This window comes from Notothenia rossii (assembly GCF_949606895.1).
Source record: "Notothenia rossii genome assembly, chromosome: 7".
Taxonomy (NCBI): Eukaryota; Metazoa; Chordata; class Actinopteri; order Perciformes; family Nototheniidae; genus Notothenia; species Notothenia rossii.
The window spans coordinates 14341451-14365539 of record NC_136905.1 but is presented as its reverse complement, the minus strand read 5'-3'; the positions used below and the strand labels follow the sequence as shown (position 1 = coordinate 14365539).

Sequence of the window (24089 nt, the reverse complement as noted above, 5' to 3'; positions counted from 1 at the left end):
TAATACATAGACCAATCTTACAAAGCATGTACACCATCATGTAATCAGTTAAAACACATATTTATTAGCAATTTATTTCCATTTACACATAACAACAGGCAATGCTTTAAATCCACATTGCATCTGTACTTACATACTGCAGTGACACGTGTTACAAAGAGATATTTGTGATACCACTGTTTGCCAGATGGGCTTTGCTGCTGTTGCTGCTGCTAATTAACCTGAAGCTTGATATTACCTGTTGAGGCTTGGGGCCGCATACGTCATCCTTGTAAACGAACAGCAGCCAAATGATGACCGACAGCACGAAGAACCAATCACAAAGAAGTTAGTGACAGGTGTCGATCAGCTATTGACCATTAGGAGCGAGCCAGAGGCGGGACTAAGAAACTGACGTTACGTCGCAGCCTCGGTAATGGCAAGTGACACAGGGTGAGGAAGACGAGTAGAAACTTTTTCAGGTACTAGTTGCTGTTGGTTGTTTGTATGCTTGATAACAACAATAGTGTTACGTTCTTGTACTTATACAGTTTTTTAGCGGTTGTGTCGTCTGAGTGAGAGTTAACCGTCTTCCGTGTGAGGCTAACAAACGTTAGAGCCGTGACGGTGGTCTGTCGGTGACGGAGCTGAGATACACCAGAAGTTTGTTCGACTTCGAGTTAAATACGTAGAGGCGCCGAAAGAAAAGAAGCTATGACAAACAGAGAAGATGAATACGACTATCTTTTTAAAGGTGAGTAGCTGTTTTATTTAAAGCTAAGTTAGCTAAACTTCGACATCAAGCATTCACCTGTGAGCTACTGTCATTTGATGCCGAGTAGTTGGATGTGTTTTAACCCGCATGCCTAACAACAAGGTGTAATACGACATAAGACCGAGACACAAAGGCACCTGCTGTTAGCTTTTCCTTTGGCTGAAGACATACATTACGACAGTGGCTGAAGACATACATTACGACGGCCGTTGAACCATAGTGTTACAACATAAAGGCAGTTTATAAGTACGCTTATTTATTAAGCAGCATCTGCAGTAGGGTCGTCATCTTGCAGGCCGATTATGCAATCATGTTAGGATGCGCTAATGGTCAACAAGGGGGTCATAATCTGTGGCAGGAGTCAGGACAGACGAATCAAAGCACCCTCCATCACGACTTTCTTATTGATTGATTGAATGAATTTTGTTTGGTCCATTAGTGTGAGGCCTGAGGACTTCAAGTTATACTTGTTATTATAATCTACATTCAGGTTTTGTCACTTGGACAAACCGTCCTCTTTCTGTCAACAACATCTGCTACCTGCTCCAATTGTTGCACCACCTTAAATAATTAAATATTAAGATTGACAGATATGTTTCATGCGTTTTCTTAGTAACTTTTAGAAAAATACACTTCACAATGGAAACACAAGGCACAACTAACCAACCACACTTTGCTTGCTTGGTCTAAAGTAACTCTAATACTTGTATCAATGTGCTCTAACAAACATTTACAGTCTCTTTTATAGATATCGGGAAGTTTTAGGTGACTAGATATCTTTTAACAATCTTGATATTATGCATAACCATTCTTCTATAAAGTGTCATATTGTGTAAATTATACTGTAACTGTATACAGTGGGTGGGGGGGTGGTCATTGTTCCCACATTGATGATATCTAGTACAAACAGTTCATAGATGTACCTTGTCACAAGCAAAGGGGAAATGAAGTGCTCTTGTTCTGTTCAAATATAGAACACCAAACAAGCATGTCAAACTGGAATTACCTGTGTGTGTGTATGTGTGGGTTGTGTGTCGCCACAGAGAAGTTCTGTCCCTGAGCATAGCGAAGATGAGATTTACTCACTCCGTCTCAGATAAAATAACATTACTTCCGGTGACCAAATGTATCTCAATCATGTGCTGCAGTGCAAGGGCACGATAAGGTATTGGCCGCCCTTCAGGCTAATGCTTAAACCAGGAAAGTGCTAACGTTATGGAAGTCTCTCCTTTGTTCCTACAACCAATCTTTTGTCGCTCGCTGTTAGATAGCATGAGTCAAGCTGGGTGAGCTGTTGGTGAGTCACATAAACCTTTCCCTACTGATCGAGACATCAGCGCAGGCACGCATCCCTCTGTCCTGCTGAGGCATTCCTCTTGTCTTTGTTCTGCTCTTGTTCATTTCAGTGACGTGTTTGAGCCTCGATAGTGGGTAAATGTCTTGTTTTGTCAATCCAGATATATCCTGTTAAACATGGTATAAAACAGGAAGTCTCAATACCTGGGAGTCTAAATAAGTCTTCTCTTTATTTCTGCATGAAAAATGACTCCATATGTAATCGCTTTGTTTTTTAAATTATTGTTTCCTTCCTTCTCCCTAATTATTATTTTTAGTTTAAAACCAAATATGTCTACCCAACTCAAGCCATCTGCTATTTTACATAGATATACATAATACATTTTAAATGAATTTTTTAAATGCGGTAAAATTGGAACTTAGAAAATCCTACTTTCATGGATAGTATAGTATTTTAGGATTGCGCGCTCCATCCTGCATTATACACTGCTTTTCTTCAGAATGCATTGAAACATGAAATTGGACCTTAAATGGTTATCTTTGATTTCATCTACAGAGGTTCAGGAGATATCTATATTTCAATTAATCCAACTGAACAGACGTTCTTCAACCCATCCTTCAGACAGTTGTAGGTTAGGCCACATCACTGGGTGCAGTTGTACAGAGATGTCATATCTCTTCAGCTGAAGAATTCACACCCAACAATGGGGAGTGAATGGGTGTGAAATGTAGCCATGATATTACCTGTCTGATGGCAAATTACCTAGAAATCATTTTCGTCCACCGCCCCAAATCTTTTGTCCTTGATGAAATGGAGAATGGCAATGTTGCCTCTGCAGTCTTATAGGAGAGCCACACTTTCAGTACAGTTCGCCCCCATACTGTAGCTTAGGCATATTTACTGATACAGACTGATTATCTCAAAGACTAAATACGCCAGCCCTTAATGTGAACAGGTTTCTACTTGTGCCTGTTACACCATAGTACCACAGAGACAACCTTTAACACATACGTTGCTTTAATAATAAGAAGTGTTGCTTAAACTCGAAGTGTAGACACAGTGGTCGGTGTGTTAATGCAGTTACAACATTCCATAACAAGTTCCTATTTCATAATAGCCGGGTGGTGAGATGGGGTGTCGCTGGTTCCTTTTGACACACTGACTCACCTGACAGTTGCAGAAGTAGTTATCTAACTAACACTCACCCTAATAATGCCCGTTTAATTAGGCCTACATTTTAGGTGGGGATCCAATAGATGAGTCCACACCATTTAAAGAATACTCCCGTGTACATTGAGTCATTGACCTCTTTCACCCCATGTCAGTAATAACTGCTTTTTAACCAAAGCAAGGTCTTTTTTTTTTTTTTAAGTTTAAGCGTCCTGAGGGAATTTAGAAGCAGTTTATTGATTTGTATGCTTAGGGGGAATTAGAAAAAGGTGGCTGTATTAACTTAGGCAATTTAGCTTTGTGGATGGGAGTAGGTTTAGTACAAACATTTAGATAATTTTTATTATAAACAAACTCTGAAACAGCAGGACCACCTTACTTCTACATATATATTGATGTGTTGTGTAGGTCAAATATGTTTGAGTTATTTCAAGTGCTCTAATACATCTTGTTTGAACGCGATTACAGTCAAATACTGTCATATCTGAATCACGTGGGATTGGTCAAATCTGCAGCGAATCACCGTTTTCACCTTTCCTCATTCTGAGGGTACTTCCTGAAAAGAGCAGGTGGTTTATTTTAAATACTCAGTGGGAGTCCCCTGAGTTTCTGCTCCACCTCGGCTGTGAGCCACACGCATCTCACTGACGAGAGAGGCGATTTAATCACAAGGAAAATCAAATAGAATTCAAACAAGTCAACCCACATTGTCCAGTGTAACTTCTCTCTGTTTGAATGAGCTGTTACCTCAAAGGTCTACCACAAAGTTGCTGTTCCAGCTTTAACCATGAAGTATTGTTTTGTACCAATCAGTCCAAAGAGTTTTCCCATTAAACAACTTGTATTGTCAGGTTGAGTCCACAATGCACCGTGTGCTGATGATGATTGTTCCTCTTTCTCTGTCCAAAACCCATTCCCCCTGTAGTGGTGCTGATTGGAGATTCAGGTGTAGGGAAGAGTAACCTGCTGTCCCGATTCACCCGCAATGAGTTCAGCCTTGAGAGCAAGAGCACCATCGGGGTGGAGTTTGCCACGCGCAGCATCCAGGTAGAAGGCAAGACCATCAAGGCTCAGATCTGGGACACAGCCGGACAGGAGCGGTACCGAGCTATCACTTCTGCGTGAGTACATTACGTCATTAAACCCTTACTTTGTTGAAGCACCATTACACACAAGACGTCCACATATAGGCAGCCTGTGACCTAAGATTTTCGTCGTCATAACTACACTGTAGCTATGCACGTATAAAAGCCTTGAAATACCCACTTCACACAAGTACGTGCTCACTTGAAGAAAATAATGGCACTTTTTATCAATTGAATCTCACATACATGAAGACAAACACAGCTCTTTAAGCACCGGATACAAGAAGCATGTTCTTGTTGTACATGCATGTGAAGCACAGGAACTTTAAGTACCTCTTTTGCTTCCTCACGCATAAGCATTGTGCCCTTGTTTCCGGAAAAAGTGTTCTTCACAGTCACGTGTGGCTGCATTACGAATGGCTGGGGTTGTAGGTTAAGGGTTATAAACGTCCATTCAAGAGTCCTCCTCCATCTATGAAATGAATTTAGAATCAACGCTCATTAAATAGTAAGAAAGAGATGAAGTGATTAACACTACAATAATAGCAGCGTTTTGTTTTGAAACAGGAAGTGTTTGGTTAATCACAGCTTCCTCATATCAATCTAGTTCCCGTCCCAAAATGTGTAACTTTTCTAAGTTGTCTATGCTAATGTACTAACCAGCCTACCGTATTAAACACCCACAGTCATTGAGGAAGCAGACAAGCAAGTCTCCACCAGACTTAAATAATATAAGTCATGTTCACAAGTCAACGTTCACTTTTGCGATGTTGTCTGCAGTGTTTTTAGCCGTACTGCAGGCTGGGACAAGAAGACGTTTTCTTTTCCAATTGATATGAAGTTGAACTCCTCTTGCATTGTCCAGGTACTACCGTGGAGCAGTTGGAGCTCTCTTGGTTTATGACATTGCCAAGCACCTGACGTATGAAAATGCTGAGCGTTGGCTGAAGGAGCTGCAGGACCATGCAGACAGCAACATAGTCATCATGCTGGTGGGCAACAAAAGTGATCTCCGCCACCTCAGGGCGGTGCCAACCGAGGAGGCCAAGGCCCTGGCAGGTATTGTTTGTGTGTTTGTGTGTTTGTGTGTTCGTGTGTCTGTGTGTTCGTGTGTCTGTGTGTTCGTGTGTTTGTGTGTTTGTGTGTTCGTGTGTCTGTGTGTTCGTGTGTTTGTGTGTTTGTGTGTTTGTGTGTTTGTGTGTTTGTGTGTTCGTGTGTTTGTGTGTTTGTGTGTTTGTGTGTTTGTGTGTTTGTGTGTTCGTGTGTTTGTGTGTTCGTGTGTTTGTGTGTTTGTGTGTTTGTGTGTTCGTGTGTCTGTGTGTTTGTGTGTTTGTGTGTTTGTGTGTTTGTGTGTTTGTGTGTTTGTGTGTTCGTGTGTTTGTGTGTTCGTGTGTCCATGTGTTTGTGTGTTTGTTTTTTTGTGTGTTGTTCCGATGAAGTGTGAGGACTCTGCCTCAATAGATAATTGTCAGGTTAGAGCTGTGGTAATGATCATAGGTGGACTAACCCCCAGCTGCCTTAATTAGGTCCTTTTTAAAGGGACAGTACACCCAAAATACAAAAAAACATTTCTTTCCTCTTACCCGTAGTGCTTTTTTATCAAGTGTTGGCAATATATGCTGTAGAAAGTTCTGCTTTCTCTTGAATGTAGGGGCATGTAATCATGGACGAGAGGCTAACCTGAGCTAGCTGTTAGTGCTCAACCAAGGAGGACAGCGTTAATGTTTACTACCTCTAGCACAAGCCGCTCGTACATGATAAGATGCAATTCCCTCTGCTTGTCGAAATGTGTGAAATGTTCCTTTTTTAAGTACGTGTGTTGATCAGTAAATGAGTGCTTATACATACGCTTCCTTTTAGTTTGGGTTGTACTGTTTTTTTTAATACAGTCTAGTGTGATCATTCCCAGAGGTAACACTCATGTTAGAAATGTTTGCACTGTGACGATGTTTTTGCATATTTAGAAATATGCATACAAAATGTCCTTGGCTTGAATGTTGAAGAAAGCAAAACATGAGGTCAAACTACTTCATTCAAATGAATGAAAATGTCTATTTATCCTGGCCCTTTCAGAATTTCAGGGCTTTGTTTTTGGAAACCGGTTTATTTGTTACAGCCAGGCTCGCAGTATCATTTGGGAAACCTTTTTGACCCTGACACACTATTATTTTAAAGAATTTGGGCCAGGTGTTTACTCTTGACCTTGAGTCTGTGTGTGATTCACTGTTGCACCTAATTCGACTGGTAAGTGGCTCTTGCAAGGACTGCCTGTAAGAATGTCAAATACATGAGCCCCGTTGATCCTGTGTAGAGGAATTCATTGTTAGATAAATGAATATATGTACTTGTCAGTGCCTTCTGTTTGAGCTGATTTTTTTTGTCCGTACCACGAATGGACTCACTGATGGCTAATTTACATGCAGATGATGTGGTGGACACGTCATGCAAAGTGTTTGGTAATCCAGTTTCAATAATTAGTTAATGTTAATTAACAAACTGTTTTCGACTTTGATTTGCTTTAAAAAGGTGTTTATGTGATTGCAATGTAAACCATTATATTCTATACTCCTTCATATTGTGTTTTACATCATTGCATTTCCTCAGAGTGTAAGCATGCTTTACACAGCAGACCAGTCAGTTGTCACACAAACCATTCGATTTTTTTATAATTACAAAACAGTTTTATATTTTTCAATCAAACGGGAGCAGTTGAAATGAGTGAATTTCTAGGCAGAACCCTGGAGTGAGCAGATTATGCAGCAGAAATCAATCCTTGAATCAGTGCCCAGTGAATGCCAGTAACACCTCAACTCAGTGGTAGATTTGAAAGTAAAAAATAATGCAGACTCACAACACTATGTGCATGTTTGTTTTACAGAGAAGCATGGCTTGTCCTTCCTGGAGACGTCAGCATTAGACTCATCTAATGTGGAGCTGGCTTTCCAGACAATTCTCACAGGTGAGTTTAATTCTTGCTCATTTTTAGTGTTTACATGAAATGTTAAGAGTTTTTTTTCTTGATCCTGAAGCCTGAAGGGCACTGCTGTCTGAAGTTCCTCAGAACATCTACTAATAATGCTCTGCATATAATGGTGATTTGTCTGAAAGAGATTCATTTCAATCCAGACTGCGATCCTTTACATAACAACACCAATCCTCTGCCACTAGATGGCAGCAAAAGCCATCTTATCAGTTGTCTGTGCGCCTCACTGATGTGCAGCAGTCTGTGGCGAGAACACCACTTTCATCTTTTCTGAGGTGTATAGAAGTCATTTGAAACAAAGAAAGACAACTTAGCCGATCGGCCTGGGGAGAGCGGCTATGTAGTTGTTCAATTATCAACAACGAGTAGTGTTTTTTGTTTGTGGTCACAAATCCACTTTAACCTACTGCACCAAATGGATCTTTTCAAAAAGGACATTCCTATGCTGGTCCATAGATACGTTTCTCAAGTCAATGTCTTTGAGCATTGTCCTCAGGAGGGATAAAGCCACGCTAATAAGTGCATTTGATGTTGGAGATTTGGTGGCATGGAGGAAAAAGCAATTGTAGCGACAACCCCTGGAGTGCCTAAAGGGGCAATCCAACTTCCACTTCAATTGCTCCAGGGGCTATCATTCTGCAAGTATGCGCCGCTTTGTATGTTTGTATTCTGTTTCTGAAACATGCTCAATCCCCAGACACCTCTGCTCGAGCCCTTTGAGACATTCTGCCCACTTTATCACTCATTTCGAATTCATAAAAACTTCAAACCATTAATCCTCATTGAGCTAATGTAGCTAATTAGCTCATTAGGGGTAGACAAGAGGAAGTTAGCAGTGCAGCATTAAAAGCTGAACTTAAGGCCCAGTGGGGCAGGGAAGATGTCTCGTGTGTATCAGCAGCCGACACATCGTGGATCAGAGGGGGTCTTCCTGCTGGATTATATAGGTGCAGCAGCTGGGGCTGTGTGGGGCCCGTAGTAATGACTCATACCTTCACCACCTGACGTGTCACATCACAGTCAGCCAGAAGTCTTGTTTTGCTTTAAACCTTTCTGCCGCACAAGCAGTTTTTATTTCAAGACAGTTTTGTTCCACATCTGGCTGTACTTTGGAGTTAAAGCGGGAGTCTGCAACAGGAAGCGAGACGGTTGTTGGCACCCGTCCACTTCTCCTCTCTCAGGTTGATCAACTGACCACCCAAATGGCATCTCGGACAAAGTTCAGGGAAATGAACAACATAAAGGCTGTTGCTAGTTAAAAAGTGAAATCAAACTTAAGTTCATTTTTGCATTTAAACATTTAAAGGTGGGGTAGGTCATTTTGGAGAAACCAGCTCGAGTGCGCTAGAATTTGAAAATACACTGCCGGAACAAATCTGCCACTTCCTTACAGAGCCCCTCCTCCAACACACACGAACGCGCACATGACCAATGAGGGCCTGAGATAAGTTTGTGCACAGATAGGGCAGATACGGCTTCCACAAATGATTTTTTTATGGATTTTTTGTCAAAGCATTTCAGATATTCATTGCTATCGGGATGTTAAGAGCATTCCATGGAATATAACAAAAAGTGTATCTCGAGCCGGTTTCTCAAACTTACATACCCCACCTTTAACCTTATTGTTTTTTGTGTACAAGCATGAGCATGCAGGGTCACAGGAGCAGACCCCACAGCATACAGTCTTTATTTAAGCATTGCAATTTTGATTTAAACTGTATTGCAGATCGCAGCATCGGGCAATTCCTGAAATTAGACTTTTTTTTTTCTTTTTCTGCCACATGACATAACGATGCCAGTTTAGGATGGAAAGAATCCTCCAATTCTGCCAGGAGTCTGGATAGAACAGTTGTTGCTCCGTTTTGCCATGCTGTTTGCCTTTATCGCAATATGTCCCTCTGTTGGCTGGATTTACAGCCATGTACACATGACTCATTCTCTTGCACTCTTCTCTCCATCACAGCCATCTACAACATCGTGTCACAAAGGCAGATGTCAGGGCGAACCGACTCAGACTTCTCACCGGCCTCCAACGTAGTGCCCATCACGGTCGAGCCCACCCAAAACTCTTCCAGTAAGGGCGTCTGCTGCCAGAGCAACTGAGACCCTACCACTGACCTCCTCCTTCACCTCCAGGCAATGAGACATGACATAGACAGACAGACGGACAGGGAGAGACAGGTAGTGATTTACAAGGACACTTGTACTGGGTTTGTCTATTGTCTGATTTAAGAATAAAGAGGGGGGACCAGTGATGAAGGGATAGTAAAGAGGTTTAGACAAGGGGTGTGGTGTGGGAGGGAAAGTATCAATGGAAAGGAAACGAGTGTGAGGCCTTGTACCCAGTGCATTAAGCTTCTGAAAGAGGTACATGATCAGAACCGATTCACTATCAAATGAAAAATGTAACACATTACGAGATCCTTTTTGTGTCTTTTTGAAAGCTCTATTTACAAGCCAGTAAAGGCTTTCTCTCAGTTTTCCACAAGCAGGATATAGGGCAATAAAAATCCAAATCAAAAAGACTGAACTGCAACCCCTGTCGCCACAGTCATTCCCATTTTCCTAAATGTTTAATACTTAGAAATGAACGTCATCTACCATATTTATTGAACACTATATTACGGTCTTGGTTGGGTTTTCAATGTAACACTATTTGGTTTAGATTTTTCCATTCTGATCACTTTGCAGCAACGGAAACTGTCTTGCTTTTTTTCTGCTATATCATATCTTTGTGTGAAGAAGGGCGACTACTCCTTGTCAAATAGAGGAGCAAATGCTTAAAGGCATTTTTTTACTGAATGCACACACTGGAATTTGGTCAAAGTTGGTTGCTTCAATGTGTGTTTCACCAGGCCAATAACATCCCTTCATACCAGTGACATGTCATTTCTTTTTGATTGCTTTTGATCTTGCTTTGGAAGGCTTTCCTGCTCTGCGCACATGTTGTAGTCTACAGATGAGTCATGCTCTTGCAGCCTTCCCATCACACTCGGGAGTTAACGCTGTGCAAAGCCTGCATCACTGGTGAACGGGTTAAGTGGCTCGTTGTTGGCTCTTCCTTTGACTTTATCAGCCCTGCCCGAACCTTTTGGCTGTAGTGGGAGAGGTTATGAAAAATGGTTTGAATGCGTGGACAACCCTTTGGTGCTTCTGCTTCTTGCTGGGATAGATAGATAGATGGATGGAGGGATAATGTTTCAGGAGATGAGGTAGTGAGGGCACTCAGCCCTCCCCTGCTCCTGTGGTCTCTGATGTGCCCGACATGGCTTGTTTTATTGTAAGTGAAATCCTCCACTGCCTGCTACCTACTCCTCTGTATCTCTCTCTACACTGTATGCAACTGGAACAGGACCCTGCCCTCCGGGATCTCCCTGAGGTCTGCCCTCACTCACTTTCTGTATTTCCTGTAGAGGGGCGGGGGTTGTATTCGGGAGCCAAGACTGGGTTTGTTAGTTTCTAATAGTTTAATAGATGAGAGGAAGGATGGTAGTGTTAGGAGGGGCTTAATTAAATCCAAAGGTTGTGTACACAGATGGTGTTTATCCTGGTTATGTGTTTCCACAACACACTTCTGTTGGGTGGTGTAGGTTAGGGCTTTTTAAACATTTATTCTAATATGTATATTTGGACTGCATATGTATAAATAAATCTCATTTGTTATAGCCTGCCTCTTCTCATGTCTCTTTAAGATGTTTGTAAATGGTAAAGGCTGCGAGTAGCTGACATTTTTATGAATGAATCTCCTAGAGAGCAGACTTAATGTGTCTTTTATTTAATGATGAATTCCCACTGTAAATGAATAGATCCTCTGACCATCAGGATGGAAATATAGATATCATATCATCGTGAAAAGAACAATTTAGACAATCAAATGCCCTCTTTAAACAAAGAAACACAATTGATATCAATTGGAGATCATTTCATTTTTGTTTTATTAGAAACATTTACAATACATCTTGAATCTTGGAAAAATAACAAAGAACCAGAACTAACATGGCGCAGATACAATAATAATAATAATAAAAATGTTTCCAAAAAATGTAATTCACAAAAAAACATGTGCTATAACAAATAAACCTGCAATATCACATGCCGTGTAACGACATGGCATACTGTAACAGAGTTCAAAGACTTCTTTTTTTTTTTCCACCCATCAAAGTTGACGGTCAGCCGCTGAGGGCCACATTATCAAACCCTCTTTTACTGTTCACAGAGAAACCAGAAACTAGCGCCAGCTGATGCTGGCCCAAAAGCTAATGCACTACGACCACTATTAGACCGGTATGAAACACTTCTACTGTGCTGGAAAATGTGGAAACGCTACCAAAGACAAACTGTCAGACTGTATCGGCCTCTTTGGAAAAAGTTGCAAGTTTCACCAGCAAGCGCCACTTCAGTCCCCATCCTTTACATGCAGCAGAAAATGTGCTATTGTAGTGTTTTTGTCAAGTTTTTTTAGGTGTATCTACACAAACTGGGAACTTCAAGTTAATTCAGATGAGGTGCGGACATTCTTTCATCACTCACAGGTTACTGAGAGTACAAAATCCAGCTTCGATGTGGGGACTGAAATAGTCTCTTTGCCTGGTTTCAAACTTGGGTCAACTTTCCTGTTTCCAAAGAGACTCCAACTATGAAAATCTACAGTGGAGAAACAGCCCAAGTGCACTGATGTTAAAGGATAACGCAGGACTTGCACCATTTCTCCTTTCTAAGTGACCATACAACATACATGCAAGCTAGTACGGTAATGAACATGTTATCTGTGTGTTTGTGTGTATTCGTGTGCATCTAGATATGTAGATCTACTACACAGTGCGCTGTTCTCTCGTGGATGTCTCTGCTCGATTTGCACATTTCACCTAAATAACACATTAGGGAAAGTCTCTCCTCAAAGCTCTGTCCCCACCGATCACAGAACCGAGTAGTAGATGTAGAAAATGTTCGAATGAAAGTGTACAAATTGTGTGTGGCCCATTGGCAGAGGGTCATTCATTCCAAGCATTGCAGTCGTAACATGTTCTAAACATTTGATAAGTAAAAGCGAGTTTAGATTACAGAGGAAATGAGTTATGCGTTTCAGTCAGTAACATGGGGTTAGTCGAAGGGGAGAGGGGGTAATAGCAAGCAGCACTGCACAAAGAATGCTGATGCAGGAAAAATATATAATTGAGGCACAAAATTGATGCTCTGTGACTAAAATATCTCCAAATTCTAAAAAATATTATATTATTTTCTGTAATTATTCCATTGTTAATGCACCGATGTTAAGAGTAGTGCACGTCTGAAGTTACAATTTCAGCTATGGGCAACTCTCGTTCCATTCACTTCATTAGCAGGAAGTATGTGGAAAAGGCGAGCCTCCATAACTTTCATAAATAAAACTTCTAAACTTCTTTTCTCATTTGACTTACTTGGTAGAAACTGACCTCCCTGTGTTTAGAAATATATTAACTTCTCGTCATTCTTAATTAAAAAACAAAATGTCTTGAGGTTACTCATAAATATGTTGCTTCCTTTTTGTACTTTTCATAAATAACATCCAGATACTGACTTCTTTTCCTCTGCGTTCTACCAAATAATAACCCATGTTAGCAAAATAGATTTGAGAAACTGTCATATGTTTTTTTTTTTTATTCATTTTAAGTTACTTTCTATAAATGTATGTGGAAGAACTCAAATATAGTCTACGTTGAAAATCGCAAATTCTTTCCAAAAAACAAACCAAAACGTAAAGCTCACTTGGAAACGTATAAAACGATAAGCGTACGGAGTGCATTGAGTGGTCTTTTTATTATTTTTTTACATTCAAATGCATTACTTGCTCAATGTGATTTAGACAGGTTGATACAATTGCTTAAGTGCATCCATTGAAAATAAGGATTTCCTATCACTCCTTAAAAGGGATTCTACATAAATGCATAAAGACCTTTTCATATCAAGAGAAGAAAAACATCAACATTTTCTACCATTACTATAATAGTAAGCTTAATACAATATTGTAAATAATACTAACAAGAACTTAACAAATCAAATGTCACTGAGTCACCCACCCCTTCGTTGCTCCACTGAATTAAAAAAGTATTTCATACTGGGTGAGTTAGACAAATGAAACTTACACCTTAGCATATTCTTAAACTTTATGTATCAATTAGTTAGACTACATGGTAAATATATGATTTGAAACCGATGTTTACTTTAAGGTCTTAAAGCTGTGTATACACTTCAGGTATCAGGCTGATGAATTATTTATGTGATCTTAACTTTGTTTCTGATAAATCTTACCTATTTTTACTAACATGCAGTTAAACTTAAGGATACAGTTAAAGGGCTCTCCAAACGATATTCAATTGTGTTCACTCTCTCACCGTCGCCTTACTAGGGGGTCTTAACAATTAGGAATCCAGCCTGAATTCTCAATGGCTTGTCATTGTCATAACAATTCCATTTGAAATATTAAATGATGTCCTGTGTGATCTGAAATTCACCAGATCAGGCAAGTTTTCCAGAAAGATGAAGACATTCCCATGACTGTGCTTCTCCCACTAACCTAACCATGACAATGGAAAACTACTCACAGGACTTTTAAGTGCCAGGATGTGCTTTAAGCTGATCTCTTTGGGGAGAAGTGAGTCTGTTACGGGCGCCTCTGTAGTATTAAACTAATCTTACAACACTGAAACATGATATGCCTTCATTTCACTGATATCGATTTAGTTGGCCTCTAAGACGTTTGGGTAAACAGAGTTATTCTAGCTATGAGATTATTTCTTAATAATCCTGATTTGATAAAGTTTCTAAAATAAGTTAACGAATAACTTGTCCTCTCCTTGTGTTTTGTTCTTTGGCTATGTCTGACCTTTTTATAAAAGAAAAAAATACAAATGAAAAGGTGCAAAACTAGTATAAAATAGAGCCATAAAAAAGAAACTCCTATGTAAACAGAAATCATTTTAAGATTGCTATAAGTAACACGTCTGCCCCTGTATGTGACTTTAGATAATGAGGGTAAAGAATACAAGCTGTTCACATGGACAACACGTGGTGATATCACGTTGTCTTACCCTCTCCTCACGGCTGCATTTTGACCAAAGCCTTCGAGACATCAGTCTGTCATACGCAAAGTCACCAGCTCCTGTTTTTTTTAACAAACAAGACTGACGCTGGTGCTCATGCTCTGGTCTGGTTGTTTGAAAGATCACTTTTTACAGCGCAGTGAGATTTCCTCGAAGTCACAGAAATGTCAGTTTCATCATCTCAGAAGGAGCAATGCTTAAGTTTGTCTCACCTGCCCTTTGTTTTAATTAACAATCAAATGACTTAAGACCCTGATAAACACAAAAAGAACAATTACTTATACTGAAACTTTTACTAATTATGAATAAGATCTCTGTTTCTACACTGGCATTTATCCATGACGAATTGTAAGCAGATATTATACAGAAACGTTATTCCCTAATAATCAAGGTCAATTTCTGGATAGAATATTATTTAAAGAACTGAGTAAGCAGGCTCTTCAGTTTATTGTCCCAGTATAGTCCTATTATTGCATTTCATCCTAATATACATAGAAGCGGATTTATTCATCAGGGGTCATTACACATACTATTTATTCCAGTTGTCATTTGAGATTTGATTTATACATCAGCGGCTTTATAAAGGATATTCGTTATTACAGTTTATAGGAGTGTCTGGTTAATTTCCATCTATATATTTGGATGAAACACTAAGTTAATCAGTTTAAATAATATTTCTTAAATGTATGGATCCATCTAATATACTATTATACTCAAAAAGGATGATGGGACGAATATATAAAAGATTTGCCCTCCCTAAAATCAGAGACATATTGGAATTCTTTATGCTGAAACATTGACAATGACACCCTCAGCTTGTAAAAATAATCCAAACCTCACTTTTAGCAGGCCTTTGTCTGGATGTTCATAACTGGTACACATAATGTATTTACATAGAGTTCTTTCCCATAAAATACAATACTTATTAACTTATACAGCGTCTAAACAGGGAGAATCTCCAAAAAGCCCTCTCTTCACTAAACCAGTGCAAAACTCAACCAAGTCATCAGCATTGACTAAATGGATGAGAGCTCTCCCAAAGAGCCACTAGTACTACTGTAGTATTAAGAATAACAAGAACCACCATAATACAAAAAATGATAGGGAATCCTTATGTGCATGTCTTTCAAATCCTATGAAATGTATTTCACCATCAGTGGTCGGTTTGGTATTATTCAATGTTTTTGTGATCAGGTGCTTTACTCTATATTTGAAGTAAAGTGTTAAAGAGCCTAATTTCCTGAATCCCTCTAATCCCCACCCGAGCAGTTTCACATTCTTTTCTCTAAAAATAATTACTTTAAAAGTTGTTTTAGGGGAAGATACTATCAAAGGCCAAAGTTGCTACCTTGTATGCCAAAGCAATGGCAATCTTTTAATAAAAAATATTAAGGCAGAAATCAAAATAACAAAAATACTAAAGTTCAGAGGACAGTGTCATACTGCCTTGAATTTCACACTGAAAGCTTCGGCCAAACCACTGTGCAATTTCTCCATCCATAAAAATCACAACTATTATTTCTACATCTGATAGATTTCAGAGTACTTTCAGAAAGTACGGTGCTTTCCCTGCAGGCCACACGTAACGCGAGGGGTCTGCTTTATATGTTTGTCTTCAAAAAAAGGAGGGGCCTATGTGTGGAAGACAAAATCTGTAATTGCCAATCATTTTGAGACAGAAGCCGAGTTGAATTGTTCTCCTGTACAACACAAGAGATGCTCCCTGTAATCAGCTCTGGCTCACAAGTGACAAACACTGAAAACTCGCAGCAGGACTCGAATGGTCAATAAAATGGCAAGATCTGCACAGTTAAACATTTTGGAGAGCATACTTCTCTCTTTCTTCAGCCAAAATGAATCCCCCCCCCTATCATTCAACAGCTTTAATCCCTACTCCCCCCCCCCCCCTTCTCTAGCCCTCTGAAATCCCCAGGCTGGGGCTAAGGCAGACGCAGAGGGTGTGTAATTTGATTCAGCATGAGTGCTGGTTAAATGGGGCGTTTCCTCTGCTTTCCTGTCAATTACAATTGTCTGATTTTATTCTGGAAGCTCAAAGTGAGAGGAGGGGGGGCGGGGGGGGGGGGGCTGCCACTGGCTGAAGCCCGGGTGTCCAAAGTGAAGGGGCAGCTGCAGGATGTCCCATATAGTAGCGTGCTGACACGATCTGCAGGACCCCATCCACATTTTGGGGCGGTGCTTTCAAGGAGTGAAGGAGGCGCTTTGACTGCACCCAGTGTGAACATCGAGGAATCATTATGTATGTTCGTTTTCATAATTTGGAAGAAGTAAACAGCAAATCACACTGAAAACAGGTAACTGGGGTATCCCCTGATAATTGTAGATAATTTATTTCTCTCCTAAGCCTCCATTCATTTCACTGGCGCTGCCAAATTCAGCTAGTGTCTTTCAGATGTTGTGTGTGTGTGCTTAGGGACAAAAGAGGCCCCCTACTCCTCAGTAGGGATAGCTCAGAGCAGCAGAAAAGGAGAGGAAAGGGGGGAGGAAGGGGCAAGAGGGAGTGGAAGGAGGGGGTCCCATTCGCCCAGCTGCATCCAGACCATCCTGCCCCTTCTGTGCTTGTAACAGTGGGGCGGGGCGGTAAAGGGCTCACTGCGGGACCCTGTCGTACCACTCATACAGCCCTAGAGTCCCCACACGGTCCGCACCTGGACCAACCCATTTGCCTAATTATGAATGAGTAGATCCGGGCCGTGTCCGAGCACTCTGCGGCCCACGCTGCTGCCGAGCGAGGACAATACGCCCCGCTCAGAAAGGCCTCGAAAGCAAACGATCAAACTGTAAGCACGAGGGGACATAAAAGCCACTCCCAAAGAAAGGAGAGAAAGAAAGGGGGCTAGACGAGACCTCCAACTCGGGGTCACAGCTACAGTGTGCCGTGAAACACCTGCTCCTGTACAGCTTCACTAATTACAGGGGGGGGGGGGGGACAGACAGCTGGCCCCTCGGAGCTCGCACATAATGCTGTTATTATTGCGGACGTGGAGCGAAGATTACTGATTTGGGACTCTGTATTTTACAGTGTCAACTATTTGAATCTGCTGCTGATTTAGGAAGCGTTTTACAGTTCTACTTGGCTTCTGTCCACACTCTAATTCTCCTCTTTATTTACGGTGCACACCTCAGAGAAATGCTTGTTGACTGGGGCTCTTGCTGTGTCCTATATTGTTCAGCGACTGTGGCCAAATGACCACACGAGACAATAAAGCGCGGTTAAGGTGGCTTTGAAACACGTCTATTGGGGAGACAGACATGGAGAACTAGCCAACTGGATGAATTCCAAGGCTTTCGGCCTCACAAATTAAATCAGTGCTTTAAGCCAACCGAGGAACCACATGCTTTTCAAGTGCCACGAGGAGCAAGCATTACTGAATCTTTACAACAAACTGCAGTGACCAAAGTGTAATCAATGGCTACTGAAAAGAAAATGTTGCTGATACTTCATACAACTTTCATCTATCTCTGTGAATGATGATGCCAATAAAATGTTACTAGTTACCATAAATAAATGATGTCATGTCCTATTTCCTTTTAACATCAATCTGGTGAATAAGACTTTAAGGTAAAGTATGAAATAAGAGGGCCGTCTTTTCTTTACTTGTAGAAATTACAAGGCTTTGACTTGGATCAATCTATTAACGTTTTCATTTTGTTAAAATTAATATCATTTTGGACCAATTATATCAGACCACAATCACAGTAAAAAGTAAAAGGCTGAATCTACCTTCACATCAGCTCTCGAAATTCCAAGGTATGATTGAAATCCTATTTTAGACCAAGATGATTGTAAGGTGCAATGAAAATTCGGTTTTTTCTCCTTCTAATAACAACATTGACTTTCTGGGTCAGTCAGGTGCAGATTGGGTACCTCCACAATCATCTTCTTCCTTCCATATAAACCCACTTCATGGTAAAATAAAAATTTTGAATAATAAAATGTTCACATTACTGTCTACCTCTGCCTACACTGAGATTCATGAATGAAAAACAGCAGCAGTCAAAAAACTGAAAATGCAAGGTACTATACTTCTCTTATAAACAAAACTTTTATAAAATATATATGCATATATATATATATAAAAGAAAAACTTAAAAATATTTCTTATACTTTTTAGTAAAGCAAGCAGTGCCTTCTAAAATATCTGCTTGATTGTTTGTAAATTTTCTGAAAAACAAAAAATGTGTATCATAATAATAATCATAATAACAGTAAATAATTATTGAACAAACACTGACAAAACCAATGATAAAAACTGATGTGGTTCTTAAGAGAATATTCGGATGGCCTGTGATACTTGGGTGTGGCACACAGGGCACTCCGGGTGGTTGAGCTCACAGATTCGGATGGCACACTCCATGCAGAAGAGGTTATGGCCACATGGCACCAAGGCAGCCGTCACTTTGCTTTCAAAGCAGGTCATGCATTCCCGCACAGTGGCCGGGGGCGAGTCCGGCACTGGCAGACGGCCGGGGAACCCATCGCCGGCTGAGATGGGCTCGCTGTGGGCGCGGCGGGCCTGGGCATGAGGTGAGCCGGACACAGGCACAATGCTGGTGACTGAGTTGTTGTTTCCACCTCCGCAAGACTCGGACAAGCCAGGGGAGAGTCTGGTCAGGGGGAGCGGGAGCCCCCCGAAGCTCTTGGAGCGCTGCTGGGCATAGAAGGCCACCTGTTTGGGGTAGTCAGGGTCACCCCAGCTCTGGGTGCTCTCTGATCCAAAATAAGAGCAGGGCTTTTCTCCGGAGCTGGAGAAGTTGCTCTTATTGTAGATTCCCACTCCATCGCCTCCTCCTCCTACCCCTCCGACCATGGCCTCTGAGAAGTTCTGGCGGTAGCTGCTGGTGAGAGGCTTGCGCTGGCCCCCCTGCAGCCCCCACACCTGCTGTAGCCGGCTCTCCAGACCACCGCTGCTGCCCGACGGGCTGCTGCCACCATTCGGCCCCAGACAGTCATTCTCATTATTGTGGTCATGCAGGCCTCCTGTTCGGAAGGCGATGTGTGCTTCAATCTCCTCGCGGGCCCGCTCGGCGTTGCTGGGCGACCCTGTGATTTCAAAGACAGGGTCGCGGTCCCGACTGGGAGTGACAATGTAAGTGCAGGTTTGCTGCTGGATGCGTTTGATGGTGGAGCCTTTAGGCCCGACTACCAGCCCCACCACGCGGTATGGCACTCTCACCTGAATGGTGGTCTGACCGGGCAGAGGAGTGGGCGGGGAGCCGCTGAAGGAAACTCCCAGCTTGTTGCGGGAAGCCCGGAGCATGGAGAAGTGCTCTGCGGCAGAGATGATTTCACGGCGGGCCAGGGCAACATCCTCCTTCCGGCCAGTGATTAGGAACACCGGCTCCTCTCCTCTAACGGGGGTTTTGATGTAGGTGTTGGTCTTAGCCCGCAGGGCTTTGATCTTGCAACCTGCAGAGTCAAAAACAAACATTTTAAAATAGGTAAATATGATACATCAGTTAGATAGCTTGACTAACAAATCAAGTTAACATTTGGTTATCAACCTGGGCTAATAGATATTTTAAAATGTAGATTTATTCACCAATTATGACCAGTTTAACGTATTATGTTGCAGGTTTTTTCTGGCAAAGGATACACAGAGTAATTAACATGATTTATGAGGTTTCCAGCACTTAAGCATTAGTGCACTTATTTATTAGCCCTGAATCAGACAAACATCTTTCTAAGATTCCTTGGTGCCGAGGTATTTCCCAGCAACGAAATAGCTGTTTTGCTAGATGCACTTCCTGACCTCTCCTTGAACCTTACATTACAGTCATCCCACATATTCTTTGTTTTTGGGCCATTTATACCTCGACGTCTGCCCGGTTTCTGTTCAGAATGTAGTAGTTGACTCTATTAAGTGCTTTTAAGGGAGGTAGTGGTAGTTCATGACAAATTACCTGGCACTAATGGGACAAAAGAAGACATAGAGAAAATCTGTATTTATTTAGGAGGATTGTATTTAAGTTTAAGAGAAACATGATAAGGCTCTGTTTATATTACACTCCATGAAGGCTGCATCCAGCATCACTCCGGTTAAGTTTCATTCAGAAATGTAGGCAGCTCCCTCATTAAGACTTCCGCATTTATTGACCACTTCTCTTCTCTGCCGAGTCTTAAAGAGGCCGGTGCATCTCTTTGGACAAACAAGATCCATTAGACATCTACTCAGTGAACAAATCTGAGCTCATCTTTCCAGACTCCAATCACATCACAACTTGCATCTCCTATCTGAAAATCACAGCAGCAGGTAACAAAAGGTTCAAAGACACCTTAAGTTGAAGATGAATGTCGCTCTAATGCTACTTAATAGCTCCACTTTTTCCAGGAACACTCACTTCTCAGGGAGCAGAGGTACGGACAGAGGGATAGTGATGCTCTGAAGGTTTAGTATTGCTCATACCGAAAATCTGAAAATGCCCTTTGTGTTCATTGCGTGGTATTGCACTAATAAACCTGTTCCTGCCAGGGATCAAAGAGTGACTGCTAAATTCCTTTTCTCATACGACATTACCCCTTTTAATTAGTCCAACTTAAAGTATCAATTTAATGATTATCCACAAACAAAAAGGCAACGATAGAGTCTAATTTATTTTTGCAACTGTTGAGCTGTGAATGTGATTAAAAATAAAGCCATCCTTGATTTGAGGGGCACCAACAAAATGTAGTAGAGCCTCAATAGGGGAATCACTGCCTGTTACTTTGACAGGAGAAAACTATCCTATCAAACCCTTTCTTCATGGCAAGATGCTACGTTTACCAGATTTACTAGGCATGCTGTGATGTACGGTGCCGAAAACAAGGGGGTGTCCACGCCGACTAAAGAAGGGCCTGAATCAAAAGCAGCTCATCTCAAATCTCCCAAAATCCGCACTTCTTCCCGGTCAAGTCAAAAGAGCCCTCTCGCTGCACTTGTCCTCACTGGACCCACCCTTCGGCTGTCTTCAGTTACCCCATTAAAATTCAAAACTTAAACTTCAGAGTAAAAACAGGAGCCGCAATGAGAGACAAGGGGCAGCTAGCAGCACAAACTAAATCCAGGTTACCACAGAAGAAGCAAGAAAGGGGAGTAAAAATAAGCAATCTGAACTCACCTGAGCCCCCTGTGACAATATTCAAGACCTGTTTGTTTTCGTTGCAAGACAAATCAGGATTTGCTGAAGGTACCTTACCCACCCTGCAGTCTTTGTACTTCTGTCAGTCCAGCCCCCTATTTCTCCCTCTCCTGACAGACAACCATGTGGTATTGAGAGTGTGCAGTGAAGTGGGGCTCATGAGGAGCCCCTTGTGTTGAGCGCCAAGGCGTGACTCCCATTCTGCTTTTGGATACTATACTGCCCTTCCGTCCCCATCCTTGTTGTTTTCTGCCCCTCTCACCCATGAGTTCATCACAACAATGGGTGCAGCCACACCAACACCAAGCTTCAAATCCAACTTAGGTTTAAGCTTTTTATCAGCCCCATTGTGCTCAAATATGGAACTTGCATATAGTGGAAATTACCTATCCAATTAACTGCAAATAAGCACAAACATATGTTTTTTGTGTTTTCCAAAGGAGTCACAATTCCTGGAGCCACTTATCGCTGAGTCACCCTTTAAGGCCATCCCGTGTGCCAAGCAGCAACACAGTCTTATTGCGCCCCTCCCCTCACCCCCCCGACTTTCACACCTTTGTTTGACAGCTGCTGTCATTCAACTTAAGGTCTTTGTTCATTAAAAAACCTCCACGTGTAAGAAAAACGAACAAAAACCTATAACATAATTGAACTTTACAACTCCACTCAATTGAGAATAACAACAACATAAAAAACAAGTGGAGCACGCTTGCTCTATTGTCCAATTGTGTCACTGGGGCAGTGCGCAACATAAACAACGAGCTGCCACACATATTCCATCAATCAGACTAAATGTTTAATATTTGGTTATTTTCCGAGCCATTAACTCAAAGTAAAAGACATTCCTCTCCTCGCCAGCAGCACGTTGCCTTTTTGAACAGTCTGGCGCGTCTCAGACGACAAAGGAAGTGCTCTCCGTGCTCCAGTGTGTGTCTGTGCGCTGACATTGATGGCGTGGATGTAGAATAATTCGCCCAGGAGAGAACGGGGCTCTCTCCTACCTCTGTGCACAAAAAATCACTCTAAAGCAAGAAATAAACACACAGCAACGACCGACTAGTTCTAATGAGTGTAATGATGAGTACAAGAGAACTTGCTAGCAGGAAAAAGTGGGAGGCTGATGTCTCGGGGGAGTACAAAAAACACGCGAGCACACACACACACACACCACTCCCTTTTCTTTGTCAAATAACACCAGGTAACAGTTAGTGAACAAAAAAACAAAGCACACAGGAAACCACGGCGGGGATAATGCAGCACTGTTAGCGGGATAAAAGCACAAGTTTGGAGGGAAATAATTTGCAAGCCAGCGGTTTACCTTGTCTCCCCACTATTTCGGCCACATGTTCAGAGCTGGGCACTGGGACGCATTCTGTTATGTTGCAGCCTCGTCCTTTCGTCTCACTTGAGGAGCTCTCGTACAGGGCGCACAACTTGCTCTTCCCTTGCAGGATCGCCGAGTCCACGCAACCGCCGACGTTGTTCGTGTGGTTGTGGTGGTTGTTGTTATTGTTACTCCGGTCCTGTACTCCTGTTGTTGGGGCTCCGCCGCCGTCCTCGCCTTCCCCGAGCCCCAGCAGAGACAACTGGCCCAGTGCGACCCTGAGGGCACGGGAGTCGTCTTCCTCCTCGTCGGGCGGCACCAGGAGACCTTCGCCTCCGAAGCCGGAGCCAGCCAGATCCCCGGCATAGCCCCCATTTTTCTCCATGATCCCTGCTAGAACCAGCAGGCTAGGCATGGCTAACAAAAGAGTGTGTGAGACAAAGACAGGGGAAAGAGACTGGAGAAACAGCACCCGTGCCGCCTCCTCCTCCTCACCCCCTCCTCCTTCCAATTCCCCCCTTTGCGCTAGTCCCTCCCATAGACCGGCCCCCTCTCTCTCTCTCCGCCAGACTTTCAGTACAGTAGTCTCTCTCCGAGCTCCAGGCAAACGGGACACAAGGCCGTCTGCACGATAGATGGGGCGGGCGAAGTGTTGCTCCACCCAGTCTGGTTTACACAGCTCCCCTCCTCGCCGAGACAAAACGAGCCGCCCTCCCGTTGTACCATTCCGTCTCAGGTTCCCCAGCTCATGGCATCCCAAACCGAGCAGCCCTCACGTCTCCTATAGAAAAGAAGAAAACACCTCACCGTTTACATCCCGCGCCATTGCAAACTCGTTCATAGCCCTAGCTGCAGTGCAGCCTGAAAACCGCATGTAGGTGACTTATGTAAGAATAGGATGTAAACAGTTGCGTATGAAAAGGTGCTTGTTCGGTGCGCACATGGTCCTCTGTTGCTGCTTCTGCTGTTGAAAAGACAACTTTATCAGTTGATAAAAACGTGCATCTCCTTATTCTAAGAGGGGGAGCGTGGACCATATGACATGATTTTTTGGGGGAGTAAAGGAGTTTGGTAGATTTTGGAGGGGGGTCCGCCCACCTCCATGTAACCGTGCTTTGCGGCAGGTCACCGCGTTGTTGTCTCCGGCGCCGTTGCGCATGAGGATGTTATGTATAGGAGGGAAATAGGGTGTCTGGGGGGCGGGGGTGAGGGGCTGTATACGCGGAGGAGAGGAGAAAGGGAGTTGTCAGACAGGCGTTG

General features: G+C 42.4%; 2 protein-coding genes across 3 annotated transcripts; one reads left to right on the top strand and one right to left on the bottom strand.

The window, feature by feature from the left end:
* Nucleotides 1-324: 324 nt before the first annotated feature.
* rab11al (RAB11a, member RAS oncogene family, like) lies at nt 325-10954 on the top strand. Of its 2 annotated transcripts, XM_079691521.1 has the most exons (6): nt 325-432; nt 531-733; nt 4147-4342; nt 5172-5365; nt 7185-7265; nt 9253-10954. In XM_079691521.1, exons 2-6 carry the CDS (start codon nt 694-696, stop codon nt 9390-9392), a joined length of 651 nt encoding a protein of 216 aa, XP_079547647.1. In that variant the 5' UTR covers nt 325-432; nt 531-693; the 3' UTR covers nt 9393-10954. The 2 variants fall into 2 exon arrangements, with proteins under 2 accessions (XP_079547647.1, XP_079547646.1); XM_079691520.1 differs by having other exon boundaries at nt 387-733.
* Nucleotides 10955-11200: 246 nt separating this feature from the next.
* mex3a (mex-3 RNA binding family member A) lies at nt 11201-23997 on the bottom strand. The gene is given in 3 exon segments (XM_079691519.1): nt 11201-19796; nt 22824-23510; nt 23513-23997. Coding segments are annotated over 3 exon segments (1875 nt in total). The 5' UTR covers nt 23556-23997; the 3' UTR covers nt 11201-18651.
* Between the last annotated feature and the right edge of the window lie 92 nt (nt 23998-24089).

Coding starts and splice junctions, on each gene's coding strand:
- rab11al (XM_079691521.1), top strand. CDS start 694: ATGACAAACAGAGAAGATGAATACGACTATCTTTTTAAAG. Junction 734..4,146: donor ATACGACTATCTTTTTAAAG/GTGAGTAGCTGT, acceptor TTCCCCCTGTAG/TGGTGCTGATTGGAGATTCA. Junction 5,366..7,184: donor GGAGGCCAAGGCCCTGGCAG/GTATTGTTTGTG, acceptor TTTGTTTTACAG/AGAAGCATGGCTTGTCCTTC.